Below are 21,653 nucleotides of genomic sequence, written 5' to 3'. Positions count from 1 at the left end.
GCCTGTGCCGCCAGCGCCTCCGAGATCACCTTCGAGCTGCCCGACAACGCCAAGCAGTGCTTCTACGAGGAGATCGCCCAGGGCACCAAGTGCACCCTCGAGTTCCAGGTACCGCCGAGGGGCGCCGGGCCTGCGCCGCCGCGGYGGGGCCCGCCCGCGGGGCCCGGCCCGGCCCTTTCCTCCCGGCGCTCAGCTGCAGCTGAGGATGCTGCTCCCTATCGCTCTGCGCTCGGGAGGCCTTGTGTGCTGCCGCCTGCTTCGAGAAAGGCACGAGCTTGATCTGGAGCTAAGCAGGGTGTGCAAAGCTAGTTGCCAAAACCCGGTGCTGTTTTTGCCTCAATCACGGTGACTGATAGTGTTCTGCATACAGATTAAGGAAAACATTTAAAATGCTCCTATCAAATAAGGGCTGTGAGAGTGATTTTATTGTGATTTGTGAAGCGTTTGGATGATGAGCACCATGCACTATAAGGAACTAATACTTCTCAGTTTGGGGCACGGTTTGAATGGGGCCATGCAGCAAACAGAGAGAAAGTGACTGACTAGGTAGTTAATTACTAGCTAAGTGCYTTTGGCTTGGGACAAGAGTCAGCTCCTGTGGAGCTCCTTGGGATGGGAGTCTTACAGRAAATAAAATATGCAAGCACAGAATCAGTAAGGTTGGAAGGGACCTCTGGCGATCATCTAGTCCAACCTCCCTGCCCAAGCAGGGTCACCTAGAGCACATTAGACAGGATCGAGTCCAGGTGGGGTTTGAATATCTTCAGAGAAGGAGACTCCACAGCCTCAGTGGGCAACCTGTTCCAGACCAACCTGGCCCAAACAACTAAAATATACTTGAAAGCTATTTTTAGTGTGTGTGTGTTAAGTGAGGTTGCCCAGCTATTCTTGATTCTCCCAGTCTCCAATGTTTTGAAGCTGCAGCCATAGTGACAGTGGTGTGCAGCTTTCTCATGTTTAAAAAGCAAACAATAGCCCAGACAGTTTGGATGTCTCTGGAGTTTATCAGCTGGGTTGGAGGCTTCAAGTCTGTCACTTCAATTGGTGAAGTCCTTGACAGCTAGTAGAGCGGTTGCAGCACTAGAGAGAAGACATTCTTGTCAATGGAAATCATGCTTTGAGGGCTCTTGAGAGGCAGTGTGCTTTAATGGACTGATGTTTCTCTTTCAAGTCCCATATTTCATTTTTTCCTTGCTGCTGTTCCACCTTTAGTGTTTTCAGGAACCATTGCATTCCTACCAGTATCGGCCCTTGTACTTTGTCGTACGTGTTTTGGTTCTTTGTTAGATTTTTTTTTTCCTACTCTCTTGTTTCTCAGACCCTGGTTTTCTTGTCCCTGCCTGTTCCTTCTCATTTTTTTTCATAAAGTCTCTTGCTTGCAGTACTTTTCCTTAGCTGTTTTGAGCTGGATATCATTGGAGATTGCAGGGCAGAAGCCTGTTATTCTCACTCCCATTGGTGGTATTAAGTCAGATCAAAACACTAGGAGTATTGTTAAAAAGTCTATTTTGTCCTACTACTAGTCAAATGAAGCGCAGTGTCCTTAGGCACAATGTCAGAAAGAAGAGCAGAGAAGAGACTCAAGCAGGCTCTGTGGGAAGGAATACTAGGGAAACATCTAAGCAAGTCTTTCACACACGTGTGTAAACTCACCCTTTCAGGATCTGTAATATATGTGAATGAATTTCATATAAGTGGTCAAGAACCCTTCTCTGTCAAATTTGAGATTACACCTCAAAGATGAACCGTTATTTTGTTATAGAAAATTTTATTCCTGAATTCTTCCTTGTGACCAGATTATCATTTCTAGTTGGGTTTCTCTTGTGTATTTCATATAGAAGTGGACATCCAGGGTAGGAAACCTGAATATGATTGATTAAAGTCTGAAAGGCCTAAGTGGTAGGAGTCTGAAAACAGTCTTGTAATGGGTTGTTCAGAGGAGCTTTAATAAGCTGTGTTTCTACCTGCTGATAATGCGTTGAAGAAGTGGTCATTTAAACTAATTTGCCCTTTGTATCTTGTTATCACATTTCTGGAAAAAAATACRAAGATATCGCTTGTGAACTGGACATTTAAAACTTGATACCTAGGTAAACAGGTAGCTTCAACTATGTAATGTCAAGTGCTTATCTGAAGGGCAGATTCTGGTTCTCAGCACCTCTGCTGAATAAATCCTTATTACATTATATATTCAATGAGATACTCAGATATTTCAAGTGGAGGTARAACTTCTCTATTTTAACAAGATTCTCTACGTGCATAGAGGACCATACCTTTGAWTGCATGTCTCTTCCTCCTTGAGGACACTTTATCTTAAAGGCAAGAAATTGGGAGCAAGAATTAAACTTAAAACTGCTAGCCTGAGAGTCATCAGAATAGTAATTTGTGAGCTGCCAATTGGTCTTGCCTTGGGGATAGAGTTACTAGTCTGATTCTTTAGAACAACATGCTGTAGACTAGCACTAATCAAAGCCTGAAAATACTTGAAACAGTATCAAATCACTTGTAGCTGTTACCTGAACGTGCTGATGTGGGGAAGAAATAGTCATTAATTGTGCATGCGTGAGGCAGCAGACCCTCTGAATGACGCTCTCTTGACATACGCGTATGAAAATGAGCCAAGTTGTAATACCTGTTCTACTGGACGTAAGCCATTCCAGCAGCATAAAGCAGCTTGACCTAATAGGGTAACTATGCAATGCCCGCCAGGCCRTACAGAAAGAATTTGTTTTATTGGATTTTGATGATCTCAGTTTTCTGAATCTGTTCAATGGACGGGCTTGTGAATATAACAAATGATTCATTATAATTATGTCTTTGCCCCCATCATGTTTCATCTACTGTAGTCTCTGGTATGGTGTTAGTATCTTAAACGAAAGTAATTATAATCTCTCTCTCATAAACTGTTTGAAAAGATAGCTGATATTTTGTGTCCTGAATTTAAAAAACTCCTTAAGAGAATGATTTTTGCAAACTTGCATTGGAAGGCTTTCAAATTAATGCACTATATTTTAAAACATATTTGTCAGATCAAGATATCTTGAAGCTCCACTTGACAAATCATGCTTTTGAGAATAAATATATTGAATGTCTGTTCTGTTAAAAAGACAATTTCTTGGGGATGTTTTTCAGGTGATCACTGGAGGTCATTATGATGTTGACTGTCGGTTGGAAGATCCTGATGGCACTGTCTTGTACAAAGAGATGAAGAAGCAATATGATAGTTTCACATTTACTGCATCCAGAAATGGAACATACAAATTCTGCTTCAGCAATGAATTCTCTACTTTCACACACAAAACTGTGTACTTCGATTTCCAGGTTGGAGAAGATCCTCCGCTATTTCCTAGTGAAAACAGAGTAACTGCACTTACCCAGGTAAAATGCTGTTGTTCGACTTCAGCTGGTGGAGTGAATGTTTTTCCAGTTCAACTGCACTAGATATCTGTATCACTTCTGAAAATTAATAGGTTGGAGCTTCTTTAAAATAACCTGTGTTACTAAAAATGAAAATTTTTCTAAAGATAGGATTTATTGAACACAGAGCAAAGCTGAGAAGCAATTTGTGTTTAACACACAGAACAAAGTGTTTAAGAGAAAATGAGGATTAACAACTTAATCTAGGCAAGTTTTTTTTTTTTTTTTTTAAGGGAACTGCCTTTTAATGCTGTGTTTCTGCATCTGTGGAAGCATGGATTTTACGACATGTGAGATGTTAATGGATCAGGCTTTTCAAAATTTCTGAGCTTTGGAGAAAATGAGAAGAAAATTCCAGGAAAACTTAGTTATATTTAGGTGGTTTCTTGCTAATTGTCCTGTATAAGACACCGAGTGTCAAAGCGTTATTCTTAGCCCGAACTTACTCTCCTAATGTTTCCTTCTTTCTTCTGGATTTTACAGTTTTGCACTACATCTGGCTAAATTAAATCTATCAAAATTTCCCTTGGAACACTTACTCCAYGAGTTCTTATTAATGTTCTTTATAGTATAAATGTCACCAAACATCATTTTAAACAACCATTTTAAAATGCTGGGTGTGGCCACTGTTTTACTAGTCTGGACTTAAAGGTATAAATATGGCTTCCCAATATCCATCAACTTTCGCTCACTTGAATTTATGCCATATAAGTGCATTAGCTAAGATTTGTCGTAAGTAGATGACCTGCTGTGAATTCAATTGCGGATCTTACCTCTTCTTTCTTGTCACTTTTCTCTGCTTTTATCTTTTCCCGATTCCTTAACACCCCATCTTATTGTCCTTTCTTTACCCTTCATTCTGTGTTTTGTTCTAGGGTGTTTTTGTTTTGTTGTTTTGGGGGGATTTTGTGTTGGTTGGTCAGTGGGCTTTTTTTACTACTCTGGCACCAGTAGAGGGAGTTTTGAGAACACAAAGTGTAGTCTCTARGTCTAGCATCTTGGCAGCTCTTCCTAGGCTATGGGAGAGGATATCAGAAAAATCAGGTTTATCAGTGGATTGTTTCGTATGTAATGCAAATAAGATCTTTGGGGAAGGAGTAGTATAATGCATCTTTGCTAAGTAGGTGCTCACTGCAGTTATCTTGAGGCTTGTAGTGTGACCAAGTTGGAGGCAGACTTTCACAGGGACTGTAAAAGGTAAATCGCTGAAACCAGACTGACATTGTTCTTAAATTTAAGATTCCTGTTGCAGAGTAGGAGGGCTTTGTAATTTATCAGTGAGATCAATGGTGGAACTTAATGCAAGAAATCTCTTCCTGAATTTTTTTGGAAGAGTATCTTAGACTTGTTCAGACACCTTCTTTGAAAGTCATCAACTTGAAAAGCAGATCTGGCATAAATATAAGTGACTGAGACATCTTGTTAGGGTGCCAGACATTTCTTTTTCAGGAAATAATACTTTTAGGACATAACCAACTGGTTAGAACTTCAGTATTTTGAAGATATATTCATTAATTCTTGATGCTGGAAACGGGCAGTACTGACTGAGTTAAACTTCTTACAGTTTCAATTTATCCTTTATGTAAAAAATGAGCTAGAGCTTGGAAAGCCATGAATATGTGATGATTGAAAAGGTTAAGATTTTTTTCAGTGTAGAAAATGAAATGTGATTCTTATGAGAAATGTCAAATGGAGTTGGACAACTTTCAAGTACTTATTATATGAATGTGGTAGGGAGCATCTAGAACACAGTTATTATCGGAATTGTCCTTTTTCTAGTCATGTTTTACATAATGTGTAACTAACCGAAGATTTTTTTGCCAGAGGAAAATGTTTATGTCCATAGTCTAAACTTCAGGACTTTATAAAACTGCTGTTTAAGTGAGTTTTGTGTGAAGATCATCATACTTGTATACATTATATGCTTGTGTATTTCACTGTGCATATMGTAATGATATAAATTAATTGGTAGCTACCTAAATCTGAGAAGAGACTTGCTTCTTGTTTGGCTAGTGTATGTAAAATTAAGAAATGGGAGATCACTGATATATTCTAATACAGTATTGCTTATGTTCCCTTTTGAACGCAAACATATATGAATTTAAATTTCATTTCCTAGTGCATCACTTACTGGATCTGCAGTTTTACAAGCTTTTGTACTTACGTCATCACATTCATGTGCGTGGAATTTGATTAATCAAGTTAAATTTTAGTGTTTCAATCTGACAATGGACAGAGCTGATCTTTAGTCTGTAAAGTTATATGAATCCTCGTTTTTAAATGTCAAACCACAAAACTTGACAAAGTGTTAGGGTTCTTTATACAGAACTGTGTATTTGTTTACTTTTCTAGATGGAGTCTGCCTGTGTTTCGATTCATGAAGCTCTGAAGTCTGTCATCGATTATCAGACTCATTTCCGGTTGAGAGAAGCACAAGGCCGCAGCAGAGCGGAGGATTTAAACACAAGAGTAGCCTACTGGTCAATAGGAGAAGCAATCATTCTTCTTGTAGTTAGTATCGGGCAGGTATTTCTCCTCAAAAGCTTCTTCTCAGATAAAAGAACCACCACAACCCGTGTTGGATCATAACTGGCAGTGATGATGCTTCAGGTCATTGTGTGCTATTCATCTGTAAAATTACTGTTCTCCAATTAATTGTAGGTACAAAGGAACTAAATACGTGCAACATTTAGATGTGTCTACCCCTCCTCATCCATTAAAATCACAAAACATGCCCCCTAAAATACAGAAGGAACTCACAATTTGAAGTATAAGGAAAACTTTAAGTTAATGTTTTCTGATGCTTGTATTAAATACCTGAGAGTGACCAGCCATTCTTTATTTCTACTGATTTTAATCCAAACTGAGYTTGACTTTACCAATAAGATTACCCTTCTGTGGTATAATGCTTTAAAAGAACCCAGTAATGTAGTGTCTGATATGAAATACAATAGACATGAAAAACTGACTCAATTTTAATTTTCAGGCTGATTGTATTGGATTATAAACAGGCAAATGTGATGAACTGTAGTTCCAGAATGTTTTCTTGCACTGTTTTGATTTGCTGTGACAAAAAAAAAAAAAATCCAATGATACTCTTTGCTTATTTCTAAAACTGTTGCAAGCTTGACACTACATCATGGTGCAAATTCTTTACCAGCCTGGTAAGTCTTCACCTTCCAAACTTGCTAAATTCTATACTTGAGTGCATTTGTTCAAACACACATTCTTCTACATTAAAATACATTGCATTTCCTCTTTTACAATGTTTGTTTTACTGAACAAATTGTAAACTGAGACTACTCAGGAAATCCACTTTCTGTATTCAAAAATCCAATTCTCCCCAGTTTATTTAAAAAAAAAATGCAATAAAATAGAGAATCTTGTAACTTTGTCACTGAAGCTATACAGTCYCTGCTTCTGAAAAAGCTGCTGCTGCTTTTCAGATTTAAGATCAGAGCTAACTTGGTTTGTTAAGCAAGGCAGCATCAGCACTGGACAAAGTTATATTGCATCTGTTAGGCACATACAAAGCTTTTTACTAAATTGTTTTCCTATTAAGAAGCCAATTTGATATTGATACTGCATTGCACGAGTGCTGTACATTTTATTACCCTGTGTGTGGTGCACTGATACATTATGGCCTTGTGCATCTAATTGCCACTTTTTTGCTAGTGGTCAGGAAATGTTTTAAATATTTCAGGGTATCTTTTTGGTAGATTTGTAGTTACGTTGTTTCCACTGCTCATGTCTTTAGTAGCTTATGTATTGTAAAGTCTTGTTTTATTTGAATGTGGAAGGTAGTAAATGTATGTACATAAAAGTAGCTTGAATTGAGCTAGTGAAAGTAAGGCTAAACTCCTTCAGATAGCTCTGGAGGAGTAAATGGACTCTGACCAATTCTTAAGTGCACACAGACTAAACTGAGGCAAAAACAAATTTGTGTGTGTTACTGAGCTTAATTTAAAAGATGCTACTTAAACTAGCTTATAGCAAACAGGAAGAATGCTAAATCCCCATTAATTGCCTGTATTTTCAGCAAAAACATTGAGAAGTGTACATACAGGTAACACTTGGGCATTCTGAATAACTGATCTAAGATGACCTGACTTTAACATGTTGTGATCATTTTTTTTTCAATGTTCCCTGTCTCCAAAGTGATCAACTGTTCTTGCAGAAACTGAAGAGAAAAACAATTCAAAGAAGTTAAAAGGTCACTGGGGTATTAAAAAGCTTAATGTATATTATGCCAGCTATGTATAGTATCCTTCTATCTTGTACTGAATTTTAAATAATTGCAGTCCCATTTTTGGGATACAAACTTCCCAGAAAGTTAGACTCAATTGGAATGAGCTAGTGCTTTCTTCTTAAGACACAAATCTATGCCTGTACACAACATTCTTGATTGTGCCTATATGCTTTGTTCTTGTGTGTTTCAGCAACTGAGCTGCAGAATTTTTTTTATGCATTATGACACACAAAGATGAAGCAAATAGGGCAGTTGGGGTGCAAATGTGGGATAAAAACATGATTTAATTTTGATAGTGTCCTCTCTAATCTTTTGAAGTCTGAATATCACTTTTGAGTAGCTGTAATCACAACAGAAGTATTTGTTTTAAAGATGTGAAACATGATTCTTCTCCCCTCCCTCCCCCCAACTAAATCAGTTGTTCTGTGTGCTGTCAAAATTGGTAAACAGTGAGGTAAACCAAATACTGGTTGGCTATCACATACACGTGTCTATTTTTTCCTAATGTTTGAATGTGTGAAGTGGGACAGTTTAACTCAATATTACTCCCACTGCGTAGGTTTAGTGGACTTGACTTTTGCATTGAAGTTAGGTGTCTGAACCAATCCTCTGGTATCTTGCTGCATAATATGCAGCAATAGATTAAAAAAAAAGCCTTTATTTTTGTGTTATTAAAAACATGGCACAAATACACATGTTTAAACATAGCTGTATATATTTTTTAAAGTAAGTTACTGAATAGGATGTAATAAAACACACGCTAACACTTCAGCAATGGGTGAAGAAATGCTTTGTGATTTTTCTTTTTTTTGTGAAAGCCACATCTTTTTATATATGAAAAGAATCCTTTCCTTTAATGGTATGATGCACAACTAAATCACCCTCTCAAATGAGATACAGCTGTGTTTTTAAATTGCAAAAGGCCCTGGGTTTCAGCTATTCCTTGGATGTTTTATGTTTACAGAACTTCTTTTCATGTCCTGAAATGTCAGTTCTTGTTTTAGTTTGCAAAAAAGTTTAGTTTGAATAAGACAAAAGGCAGACCCTGTGAATATTGTATGGGAAAATAAAAATTAATATATGAATGTGGTCTGATTGTTTTGTTTACATTTGACGGGGTGAGCATTATTYTTTCAAAAGAATAATTTGAATAACAATTTGAGAAGTTGACATGTTTTAACACATTACTTGCAAAAGTGTAAATCTGCATGATGCTTGATCGTTATTTCTATTGCTGTACAGTGAGGAGTGCATCAGTTCACTGCTGTTCCCAACTAGCTCTGCTTTCCCATTACTGGAAAAACTCAACTTTGAGCAAGATACCATGGTTACTGGCTCTTTGCAGTACACGTGGTAGTATTTATAAATCTTTGCCTATTGGAGTGGAATTCAAAGTATTTGACCTCTGATGCCAGGAATAATGTGGGATMTACTGCATCTGTTAACGTTAATTCTGTAGATAAAAGGTTAATACGGGATGAACCAGAAACATTTATCTAAGTGATGTCTAATGATGGGATATAAATTTGAAATGCTACTTGTGGTAGCTGGATTTGTGGTGGGAGGTATTTTATATAGCTTGTTGTTGAATGCTAGCACTGATCATTTTGACAAATTTTTAGAAGTTTTAGACAGTTTTAGAAATCTGATTTAGTTAGCCATCGTTGATTTTACAGGCCCTTTCCAAAAATTGCTTTTTTGTCTTGTTTTCCCCCTCCCTCCCTTCTGGTGGTCCTACATTCAAAATCTTTTAAGAATATTTACGTTAAGTGGGTACAAGAAAGCATTTGTCTTGAAACGTGGGTAAATTCTGTGGAATGTTAGTYCACCTTTTTTAAAGGCTTTAAGTGCCTGGCACTCAGGATTTCAAGGCAGCTTAAGACAACCTGTGGTGGCCAGAGCACGTTTCCACTGAAAACCACTCCTCTTACCGAAACAACAAGAACTACTGGAAAAAAAATTTTGTAAAAATGACGAGATGACTCAGAGGATCAGCTGACCTGTCACATGACCGTGAGCGCTTTTCCGAGGAGGAAGCGGGAACATGTGCTCCGGGCTCCGGACCCGCTGCCCCTCTTAGACAGCGGCTCCCCGGACGGACTCACCGCGGCCCGGGCGCAGCTGCCTGCGTTCCCCCTGCCTTAGTCAGGCACCGGTTACTGAGGGAGAGGTTTTTAAGCCCGACCCTTCAGTTCAGCTACAGTGTAAGACAGTGCGGAAAGCTGGTGTACAAGGCCAGGTTCCTGTAAAAAAAGAAAAAAAAAAAAAAAGCATCTGTACCTGCAGTGTGACTAGAGTAGGATTCTCGTGGAGAAAGGGATGCTGTTTCCCAAGAAAGCAGCACGGGTTTCGTTGCTTGCGTTCTGCACCCTGAAGCAAAGCAAGCTCATTGCATGTTATCAGGGAAATGCTTTATGAAATGCAGATTTATAGTTCTTTTTCCAAACCACTAAAAGCGGCGGGGTCGCGTGGATAGCCTGATGCTGTCGTGCACGACTGGAAGGTAGTGTGTTTTATGTATCACTATCGCTCTGTTGGCTTTGTGGTGGTGAAGTGGAAAAAGAAATCTGTTCGTTTCTGTAAATTTCTGATCTGACAAACAAAAATGAACTTATAACGGACYGTATGTTAATGTTGTGACCTCTTACAAATGCTTTTTCTAGCAAGTTGTGSTGCCCTAAGGTTTCTGAAGAAAGGGGAATGAATTAATCTGAATGTGCCTGGGAAGGTAAGTGGCCTGAGATTTTTAAATTGGGCTGTTTTTAAAAGGCTCCGGCTTTTTATGCTTATTGACTGTTGTGAACTTTTAACTTTTGCTATGCTAAATTCAGCTGATGCTTAACTTCCTYTTCTGGATTTTTGAGCAGCGTGGTGCTTGCTTTTCATAGCACATAGTGTTATGACAGCATTCTCTGTTTAGCTGTTCCCACCACCACCAGCAATGGCTCTGGTAATGCCTCTTTGGCAATCTGTAGACACCTAAAACAGTTTTTCCTCAAAAGCATTATGGCTTTTTTTTTTTCTTTCTTTTTTTCTGGTAGTGGTTTTCATCAGTTTCTATTCTTGCCATGTGGTGCGCAGCCCAGGGGCTCCCATGCTGCGTGGGCCTGTATATATGTGTGTGTGTGTGTATACGTATATATGTGTGCGTATGTATATATGTATGCAGCTGCGATGGAGTCCTTGTGAGCACTGTGCTCCAGTCATTGCTTCCATGAGGATCTCCCTGAGTATGGCAAAAGGTATGAGGGCTGCTGGCTGCGATGCAGGTGTGCGAAGGTACGTCGCTTAATGATGTTATACAGCTTGCACTTTTGTCCTTATCTCTTGTTGCTTAAGCCACAGAAGAAGGGATACAGTAATGAGAGTTTTAGCTGTTAAACACTTCTCCTGAGGGCTTAAGCTATTTTTTCTCATTTCTTTTGTTTCATGTCTGAATGATTATGCTCTGTCTGCAGTGTCCTGAAAGAATACCCTATTAGATGCCAGATGCTAGAGTCCTTAGTGATTGTGTTGCTTCTGAGATTTCCTCTTAAATGTTAACAATAATGAGCTAAAGTTGAAAATGGAAACCAAACTTCTTAATTCTGAAAATATAAAAATAATTACATTTAAAGCRGTTGTGACATTTATTGCTGCCTATTTTGGAAACTATCTGAGGAACAATATAGTGTGTTTTCCTAATAATGTGTTTCCTAATAGTGTGTTTCCTAATAATTGATCAGAAAAATGGAGGAAAGAAGAGTGTTTTCGTTTTGAGATGACATAGAGARTTTGTGTAATAAAATATATTTTTGCTTTTGAATACCCTCTCCAAACAAARTAAGGTTTATACCAGCTCGGACTTGCCCATTTTTTCTGAGGTTTGGTTTTTGCCAAACCAAAATGCCAAAGTCCTTTGCTCAGACTTTTCCTTACCCTGTCTCTCTCTCTCCACACGATGTTTGGAAGAATCCCCTCTCTGCTGGAGTTGACTCCTACATTCATGCTGCGGTTGCTGAACAGGATTACTGTGTGCCGGTTGGTAGCTCCTGCCAACGGGGCAAGTCCGCAGGGACAGCAGTGCAGGGTTGCAGGTGTTGCTATTGCGTTGCTGCAGGATGCAAAGAACAGCGGTTGCTTCACCATATTGCAGAGCCCCTGCCGTTGCCCTTCTCTTACCAGATTTTGGTACCTGGCAGTGAGGTAGCAAAATGTGTTGTGTGCAAGTGCAATTGCTGCTGTAGAACTAGCACAGCAGAGTCTGGTTTAATGGTGTGGCAACTTCAGCCAGGTAAATTGGGGTTTTGTGTATCAGAAAAGGTGACAGCTCTGAGGGTCGTACAGTGCTAATGCGCTTGGTAAGCTCAAACTTCAAAAATGAAGTAAAAAGTGCATATTAAGGACAATATTTCTTCAGATTTGGGGTGGGGCTTATTTGAAAATAAAATCTGAGCAGGATCAGCCTTGAGGCTTCTTCTGAAAAATCATGTTAAGGAGAAGGATGGCTTGTATATCTTTAATTAGGAAAGCTACAGCTGTAAGAGAAGAACAAGCTTGCTTGATCAAAAAGCTCATGCATTTTAAAGAATAAAAATAATACAAAATGCAGAGGTCTTGCCCGAACATTGCTAATAGAGATGATATCTCTGTGTGTAATATTCTATTATGTGCAATGTCTTATGGGACCAGAAAGCTGTGGAGCGCTCTGTAGGAGTGCTTGAAGTTGAGGGGGCAATACGAGAGAATGGGGAGTTGCAGGACTCTTGGAGGAAAAATGTTGGTGGTTGAATATGATGTAGTCATCCAAGGCCGTGTTCCATGTGAAACAAATGGGTTTCAACTGTTATTAAAATAATTACTCAAGAACATGGAGTTTCTGGTACAAGATGGCATATGGGAATGTGCTGAACCAAATTAATCAAAACTGTTGGAAGGCTGTTAGGGAGTTATGAAAGGATATATTGATGAGATCCTGAACAGTGGGATTGTTCTGCGAGGGCTGACAGGCTTGTCTGTGCTCAGAGTGACGCTTTGAAGCAAAATCAAATATTTCTCTGTGTGAAGCCTTTAATTTGTGGACTGAGCCTAATAGCATATAGACAATACTGGCTTTTTTACTAGGATAAATACGTGTCAGGAAGTGACAAATATTGTGTGCAGTTGACCTGCAGCTAGGTTCACTTGGAGCTCTAGCAGATGTGCAGTGGCAGGCAGAAACTGGGCAACTGGTGCTGTTACCACCCTCAGCTGTCCCCCTCCCTGGCCCTGGGAGAGGACGTGGCCCTCCTTCAGGAGGGGTGTTGGACTCGAGCAGTTCTTCAGTCACCCTGGTTTTCAGTTTGATACAGTAAGCTGAAAGTGCTTTRCTATGCTGGGCTGACAGGGTTGATTCAGGGAGCAGATCGGATGCTCCTCTCCCTCGGAGGACCGCTTACGCTAGTAACGTGAACCGTCTGAATTGAGTTTCCTGACGCGCGTTTGGGGCCGTATCAGAGTTCTGAAGGTATTGGGGAATTAATTTTTTGACGCTTGATGCATCTATCTTGACTTTTAGAACAAAAAGAGCTACTTAAAAATCAGTGTCATCCATTCATTAGCGTTCAGGTGTATTCCTAAATTGCTGGTGACGCCTGCTAAGTCAGGAAGGGCCTGTCACATCATCAGATCTTCAATGTTAAGTATGGTCAGTGCTCAGTTATCTGYGGTAGCAGGTGCTGGAGTAAAATGGGTAGAGCAAAACCATCGCTAACCCTAAATTGTATTTAAATGTTGCTCTGAGAATGTACAGTGGGGGAGTAACAGCGACAGGGAGGGCAAGGCTTGAGTTTTGAGGTCCAGGGATTCCTGAGAGGTCAGTGGAAGGAGCTGGTAAGGCCTCGCGGCGCGTTACGGTGTGAATGCAGTCCCTCTGCTAGCTCCTCGGGGGCACGCGTCTCCGCAGCCTCCTTGTGTCAGCCGGCTGTGGCGTCCTGTCACAACTTACACCGGCTCGTTTGCAGAGGCAGAAGCTGCCTTGTTAGTGYGCGTCTTGCACACAGCTTAGCACAGTGACTCCCTGGCTTGGACCAGCAGCCCCTCGCCTGGGAACAACTGCCTAAAAGATGATTTCTGCTAGAGCCGTAGAGCCTTTGGTGCTGTGAGTCACGCGGGTTTGTCCGATCAGTCCTCCCCTCTTTATGGAAGACGTAAGGTTGCACTGGAGCAGCTGCACTCCTTGTCCTCGTCTTCACAGTTGTGTTGGGCAACTGTTAAATAGCTGTAGGAGCTTTTCCATGCGTGCTCCTTGGGGACTGCGCTCTTCTGTCGCACGTCCGTGCGCGGTTTGGGGTGAGTTGGCAACGCCTGGCAGCGTGGCACAGGTGGCGACTCCCATTACTGACCGTGTCTCGTGTGTCAAGCAAATTCGCAGTAGATTGGCCTGGGAAACCTTTTGCTCTTGTGCTCTCTGGGGACGTTAGTCTTCAAAAGACTATTTTTATCTTCCATCTGGGAAGGAAAATGTGACTCTTCTTGATGTAGGTTTGCACCTGTGACCTTACCACCATCCTGTCTATGGAGAGGGGGTGAAGGGAGGAAGACCATAAGTATTAAAATAGATATTTTTTCTTGTAGCTGGAACAGTTGATTCTTCTGTGTGAGGTTTTGTTCATTTGTAAGAGCATGAGTAATCAGGAAAGGCCTTTTGAAAACATATGTCCTACATTTATGCTTGAGCCCCCAAGGCTTGGGTTCCACTGAGACAAGAGTGATCAGATTCTTCCTTTCTTTAATTCCTAACCTTCTCTGCGAACAAACGTTAGCACCACACCAAAAATCCGATGACCAAAATGTCGGGTGGGCATACTCATGTCAGGAAAAAGATGTAATACTGCCATTTTGTCCTCTACAAAACATTTCTCTCTTTGGTGCTTAAAAAGATGAAGTATAATCCTGAGCAGTAGTGAGGGAATGACATAATGCTAATTTGGCCCTTATTTGCTTATTTAAAAGGTTGTAATGTTCTAAAATATGGCATCTGAGAGAGGAGGAAATTACATTAATTCTTCTTGGAAGCACTCTTTATTATTGTGCTGTGCCACAGAGTGGATTATAATAATAAAAGACTTTATTTTTGGATCTTGGACAAAATCACTGCCTCCCCAAAGGATGGTGACATGGCTTTACCAATTTTTATTCCTAGTCTGTTTCTTTTTGGTTACCAGCCTACATACGCTCTTCCTGTGGGGTGCTTGGAGCTTACTCTGGCATTTCTTAAAATTCAAAAATCCCATGGCATCATCCATAGATGAGGCATATGGATTGCATCGCTTCTGCATATCACCTCAGCCCCAGCAAGACAGACAGGTTAGCCTTTAACTTTCTAGGAGCGCGTGCCTCGGCCTCRTAACTGTAGCAACGCAGGCAGTCTTCCCAAAGCAAATGAGAGTTGCCAAATCTGGAGCGCAGTTACCTTGCAGTGCCGCTGGCGCGGGAGCTCATGGCTCGCCGATCAGTTGACCGCTTGCGGTGAGCGCAAACGACACGGGGKAAAGCCCAAGCAGACGTGAACAGGCCCGTTCAGGAGGGCATCTGCTGCTCCTGGGAACACRAGGAACCCCGGCGGCTGTGCGTTAGTTGTACGGCATCAATGTGAAGGCGTATATAATATTGCATATATAGGTCGCCAGGTGGTGCTGTCCAACCAAGGTGAAATGTGTTACGGTACTGCCGGGGGGCAGAAAAAAGAGGCTCCTACCGTTGCACGAATGCAGCAGTTTGTGAGTGCGTGCGTGCGTGTCTGTGCACACGCACAGGGGTGCAGACGGTGCAAGAACACTTCGTGTCTTTTATTTCGAGGCTGATAAGCCAGATACTGTGTTTTTCGTGTATTGTGTCTGTGTAGCTTGTATTGCATTCCTCTTCAACACGAATGTTTCGAATTAGCACCAAGCAAATGGTAAGAAAGCCTTGCATATGGTGTGGAAAAGAAGAAAATAACCAAGGAACAAAAGAGAGTTGTAAGCTTACCAAGTYGGCCCATAAGCAGGAAGCACTTAAATGGTGTGGAAAATTATCCTTTGAATTTCAGTTTGTAAATGTCAGAAATTGGACCCGCTGTTTTGTTCTTGGTGAACTGATCTTTCTCTTGATGTTATGTTCCCAAGTAAATATCCAAGGGAGTAACAACTAATACGATTAGTAAAACCAACTGTTGCATTACTGTTAAATTATGTTATTGCCTTGTGCCTCTGTCAGAGTGGTATTTTTTCATAACCGTCATGGTCTACGGACCCAGGTAAGACATGGGTTGCTGGAAGAAGTGGTRTGTAGGAAGAAATGGCCAAACTTTCAGGCCTTCCACAGCCACCTTCAGATTTCCAGGCTTGTGCACCCAAACGCTTGTCTGATTTTTCCAGCTGTATCAGTTAGTCTGATAACGTGTGCCAGCAAAAACCACATCCTGCTTTGTCAACGTTAGWATCTGCTCACCAAAACAGAGGAGGGCTCTCGAGTTCCAGTGGACCTGCTACCTGAAAGACCACTCCGGATCCAATTAACCCCCTTCAAAATTTCCAAAGTAGCATCTGGGCTTTCAGACACCTTCATCTTTTGTAAATTACCATTGTAAAATCATTCAGTCATAAATCCTTTAATTTTTGTATTGCTTTATCAATAAATAGCTGTTTAAAAAAAGGTAAGTCTATAGTTGATGGCTKTGACTTCTTAAAAACTGCTTGAATTCTTACTGCTTGATGACAACATTTTTAGTGGAAGTGTGCTACTCTCCTAGGCCAGTGGATTTTTTTTTTTTTTTTTTAAGGCAAGACAAAAAGCCAATGATATGGTGCTATCAGAGCTACATGTGGAAAAGACTRGGGAAAAAATGACTGCCTATTGTTATTTCTTGTGTTTGTTTATAGTCTAGACCTTGYGTGTCACGACTGATTTGCTAATCTCTCAACTGTTTTCTTTAGTACGTGAATAGTGTGACTGTGATAAGGTCAGGACAAGCACTTGATGATAAAGCAAGATTTGCCAATGTCTGTATTTGCCCATATGGTAGCCTATCTTTCCACAAATGCTCAAAGGTAAAACTCCCTTTCCAGCTCAAAAGGAAAAGGTAGCAACATTTTTATGTTAAAATATAATACAAAAAGAATGTGCAAAATGGTCCAATTGCCTATTCTTCAGAGTTCATTGTTCTTTCTTCTTCATTTTAAAAAGGTTAAAGGTACCAATTTGTTAGCTTGATGTCATGTCAAATTGTAGGTGAAAAGCTGAATAAAACATGTAATAAATATTAGCTGTATTGGATTGATCCCTAATTGCCTTCAATAGTTATTGAATTCAATTGTAGATTGTGTTTGGAAAGGGAAGTACTCCCTACTTTCTGTGCTGGAGTACATTTTTTTTAAACTKATTATGAAATGTTATGATGGACTGAAGCATCCTTCTCTTAATGAGACCATAACTGTCCTTTTCAGACTAATGTAACACAAATGCTCAGCCCGAAAAATTTCTCCTCATATTCAACATTCTTCTTTCTTCTTAATTTTATCATCCCTATGCATTAGCGTTGGGTCACCCTAMATGATTTCGCTTTTCCAAGATTTTATTTTTCTCACAGTATTTCTGGTCAGAGGCAATTTCTTTGGGTTCCTTAATCACTGCTCCTTTCTTGTCACAGACCAYGTGCATAATATTTCTTTTTATCATTTAAACTTACTCTGGTTACCATTTCAATGAGCTAGAAACTTCTCACTGCTTTAGCTCTGATCCCAATGCCGCTGTAAGTCTACACGTCTCCAACTCCTTTGTAGAACATGTTTTGAACTTTGATAAAGCGTATGTTTATCTATGGTATTTATACAGAGACTTTGTATTTGATTATAATTATATTTTACATTTTGCAGGATTTGGTATGTTTTGACCACATTCATTAAAAGAGTATTAATCCATTGTATGGTATACTATGTAATATATTGACTTGGCTTTTTCTGACTTTGATGCAATTTGGTGTCATCTTTTTGTTTTGGAGGTACACATAATTCCCCAGGTGTACTCTTACAAGAGAGTTGTATGCTCTTCATGCATAAAGCTAAAACTCACGTGTTTGAATTTTGGCAGGTTTTGTTAGTGCGATAATTTAATTAGTAGCTTCAGTAAAAGGAAGTATCAGCTTTTTTCTTAGTGTTTCTGCCTTCTTTCATTAGCATGAATAATAGCTTCCCCCAGCCAAAATAGCTTGTGTTATTTTAAAAAAGACAAGAACATTTTTTTTATGTTTTCCTAAGATTTATTGGTTTTTTGCTTTTTTCCTTTTTTCTTTTTTAGAATGGAAGAACAGATGTTAATCGTGCCAGCAACTCATTCCTGGATGCATGTTTGTCRTAATGGGCACTATTAATTCAAAACCAACTCTTTCACCAGATAGCAGCAAAAAGGCTAAGCGTGCGAGTACAGGTCAGAGACAGAGAGACTCCAAGCAAGTTAATGAATTGTGCAGCCTCTCTGCTGAAGTTGAGGAGCCTGCAAGTAGGTCTCCAGAAGTTTGCAGCAGTAATGAGAATATTGAGGATGTTTTCTATAAGTTTGTGATTCTGCATGCTGAGAATGATGTAGAYGAAGCCATCCGGATCCAGAACCTGCTGCAGAACGAATTTTGTATTAAACCTGGAATAATCTTTGCTGAGATGCCTTGTGGTAAACATATATTGGAAAACTTAAGTGATGCTGTGAACGGCTCGGCGTGGACTATTATACTGCTGACAGAAAACTTTCTGAATGGTCGTTGGTGTGAGTTTCAGTCTTACACCTGCCTTGTCAATGCTCTCAACAAACAGCATAAATACAACTCTGTGATACCTGTGAGGCCGCTGAATAACCCGCTGCCCCGGGAGAAGACTCCTTTCGCCTTGCAGGCTATTAATGCCCTGGAAGAAGACAGTCCTGGCTTTGCAAAACAAGTGGAGAGAGTTTTCCAGGAGCCTACGTACAGGCAACTGCGAGACATATGGCGGAGGGAAAGGATGAAAGAGAAACTAGAGCGCTTGTGATGGTGGAAAAAGCTTTGTAAAGACAAGTGATGATTAGAATAAAGCAGAAGTGATATTCTTTGCTCTTATTCTATTAAGGAAGAGAAATTCTTCTTTTGACAAAACTAATGATAAAGTTCTCAGAGAAGGCATGTTAATTAAATACTGGGGAACACATGCTGCGTATGAAGACATAACTGTCACTGTGCCAGCTTAGAGGCACAAGATGCTGCTTTCCACCATCCGTAACTGGTTTTGCCTTTATKTTTTGAGCTCTGCCAGACACGTATTGCCTTCCGTTAACAGGGTAGAGCTCTTCACATCTTCTGGCTGATGCTGAAAAATACAAGTAAATGAGGAATGCTTGTCATTATTATGAAAACAATGTTATGAAAGGCACTCTATGAAATATGCTGCTACTTTAAGAAATGGACACTTAAGTATGTAGATATTTGCGTTGCACTTTGTTTTTATATTGCAAACACTTTTTGATGCATCCTGAATGTTTTGTTGTTTTAATAAACACTTTCTTGGCTCCTTTAGACTAAGCTTGGTTTGGTCCGTTCTTTAAAGGAAAAATTTTGATTACATTAGAACATCCGCAGGGATACCACGGCAAAGGGAGCAAAATGGCATCCTAAAGAAAAAAAAAGGTCTGCAGGATGCTTCTGTCCTCCCGTTGCAAGCTACCTCTGCTCCYGCGCTCGAGGATGCGCGTGGTGTTGCTCCGTGCCGTCTTTGGTACCGCGAGGGAGGAGCAGCCARAAGAGCCGTGAGCGATGCCGCACTACAGGCTGGATGTGCGGAGCTGCCTTTAAAGCTGAATTTCCTTTCCCCGGGAGAAGCCGGCGCGTWGTTGCCATGGCTATAGCGCTCGCGCAGGAGACTCCGGCGTGGATCTTGAAGCGCTCTGCGGCTAGCRGCACCTGCGCCGCTGCCTGGGCTGGCGCAGAGGGCTCTCCTTTCTCCGCAGCGCCCGGCCGGAGAGAAGCAGGTACGCGCCGCAGCCCTTCCCCGTGCTACAGCTGCCGCCTTGGAAGCGGCTGCCTAGGCAGCGTTTGAAAATCGGATGTGCCCGGGGAGAAGAGGAAAGGTGGTCCCGCAGCCGAGGAGCGGGGCGAAGGCTTCGCCCTACCCCTCGTTCGGCACGTCTGACTGCGTCTAACTTGGCCTTTTGGTGTGCCATGACGCCAAAAGAAGCACATCTTAGAAAAACCCAAACCAAACCAAATTTTCTAAAACTTGTTTTACTCCCCCCWTCTTGCCCAGCAAGGTAGATGCTTAAAGACCTACAAAAATCCAGCAGCAACCKCTGTGCCCTGCCACTTCCATCTGTTAGATAAGGGTTATGCTCCTGAAGCCACAGAAGTAGAATGAGGCTAGCTATATTTTATTTACAAAGTCTTCCTGCATTGCATTACGCAATAGGAATGGCATTACACAATGGGAATGAGAGCTGAAACACTTCAGATGCCTAATGGTGTATTTGGCTTTCTCTGCAATAGGTTTTTAGTGATGATTTTAAATTTTCCTTTGCTCTGTCTGAAGGCCTTTAAGGACTTCCACAAAAAAAAAAAAAAAAAAAGTGCTGAGGCTTAACTGGAATAAACTGTTGTCTGTTTTTTCTCTCTCAAATGTACATTCCTCCTGCAGAATTTGTGGCACGTGGGTCAGATGCTTCCTAATCAAACTGGCATGTGGCAAATGTGAAGTGTTCTGGCTGCTACCTCAGCCTGCACTGCTCTCCTCTCCCARAGAAAAGGCAGGGTGAAAGCAGGAGCTTTTCTTCGTGGAAAATCATCATTCTCATTCCATGGAACCAATAAAAGKTAAAATATATATAKAGAGAGAGATAAAGCTCCTCCCCCTTCCCACACCTGCTCATCAGACCTCAGCACTGGTGCCTGTGCCTGAGGTCTCCAGCTGGTATCAGTTGTTGGGGTGATACCTAAGGAAAGGGCAATGGCTGAGTACCCAAGGTACTCGGGGCATAAATCCAACAGATTTATAAATCTTAAAGAAGCTCAGGCGATCCGTGGTTTAMCAAGCTCAGTGCAGTTTGCATTAGAAAGTAAGCAAATGGCTCCAATCTGCTCTGACTGAATCTTCTGAGGGGTCCCTGAGAGAAGCCCTTAGTAAAGCATATTTTAGTAATCAACTTTGCAGAAAAAAATGGAGGAGATGCTCATGTACTGCAGCAATGGATAAGTAATCAAGATAAAAAGGAAACTGGTTACATGCACATCTATCACAGGCAGGCTCAGGAAGTCAAAAACCCTTGGTGGAAGGCAGGCGATGAAGAGTCTCCACGGGATCCCTCGGGCAGGGCAGGCGGCTCCAGTGACAGCCCCCGTCGACAACAGCTCAGAAAGAAGAAGAATCGCTGCTAAAATGGCACAGGTCTTTTTTGACACAAAACCGACAGACAGACAGACAGACACACCACTGCACAAGGGAATGGAGAAACTCAGTCTCTGAGCCTTATGTCATTAAAAACAAACAATCAAACAAAAAAACCAACAGCAAAATAACTCCTTTTGTCTAACCTAGAATTAAGCCAGGGTTGTAAATAGTTTTTACACTAGTTTTTACACTAGTTTCCTTCAGGGGYGAGCTAGAGACGGCAGCCAGAGGCAGACGGGCAGAAAGGCCGAGGCCCGGTTCGGTAGGAAGCTGCTCCCACGGATCTTCGAGCTCAGAGGCCGGACTCTTGCTTCRGACCAGTCACTTAACTGAACGGCTAAAAAGCAGAAAATGAGAGCAGATCGCCCGAAAGCACGCGCGTGTGCGGCYGCGTGCGTACACCCGCACCCCCGCTCGGCCAAAAACCGCTGGGGATACACACGGCCACGCAGACGGTCACGACCGGTCGCTCAGCGCCTGCGCTCCTTGYAGCCTCCCAGCGACAGCTGCAGCCGCGGCCGGCTGAAACGCGGGGACGCTTGCMGCGCTTGCCTCTGCGGCCCGGGGCCGAGGTGCTGCGGGGACGC

The 21,653-nt window shown here is 41.3% G+C and overlaps 2 protein-coding genes across 6 annotated transcripts; both read left to right on the top strand.

The window, feature by feature from the left end:
* Positions 1–24: 24 nt before the first annotated feature.
* Positions 25–8,751, top strand: TMED7 (transmembrane p24 trafficking protein 7). Its single transcript, XM_085305384.1, has 3 exons — positions 25–108; positions 3,133–3,378; positions 5,770–8,751. Exons 2-3 carry the CDS (start codon positions 3,205–3,207, stop codon positions 6,004–6,006), a joined length of 411 nt encoding a protein of 136 aa, XP_085161510.1. The 5' UTR covers positions 25–108; positions 3,133–3,204; the 3' UTR covers positions 6,007–8,751.
* Positions 8,752–9,667: 916 nt separating this feature from the next.
* On the top strand, positions 9,668–19,205 carry TICAM2 (TIR domain containing adaptor molecule 2). Of its 5 annotated transcripts, XM_085305379.1 has the most exons (4): positions 9,668–10,169; positions 10,330–10,394; positions 10,836–10,945; positions 17,963–19,205. In XM_085305379.1, exon 4 carries the CDS (start codon positions 18,010–18,012, stop codon positions 18,682–18,684), a length of 675 nt encoding a protein of 224 aa, XP_085161505.1. In that variant the 5' UTR covers positions 9,668–10,169; positions 10,330–10,394; positions 10,836–10,945; positions 17,963–18,009; the 3' UTR covers positions 18,685–19,205. The 5 variants fall into 5 exon arrangements, with proteins under 5 accessions (XP_085161505.1, XP_085161506.1, XP_085161508.1 ...); XM_085305380.1 differs by lacking the exon at positions 10,836–10,945; XM_085305381.1 differs by lacking the exon at positions 9,668–10,169 and having other exon boundaries at positions 10,220–10,394.
* The last annotated feature ends 2,448 nt before the right edge of the window (positions 19,206–21,653 follow it).

This window comes from Rhea americana, unplaced genomic scaffold (assembly GCF_003343005.1).
Source record: "Rhea americana isolate MKP2758 unplaced genomic scaffold, rheAme1 scaffold_22, whole genome shotgun sequence".
Taxonomy (NCBI): Eukaryota; Metazoa; Chordata; class Aves; order Rheiformes; family Rheidae; genus Rhea; species Rhea americana.
The sequence above is the reverse complement of the archived record's forward strand: the minus strand, read 5'-3'. Positions and strand labels throughout refer to the sequence as shown.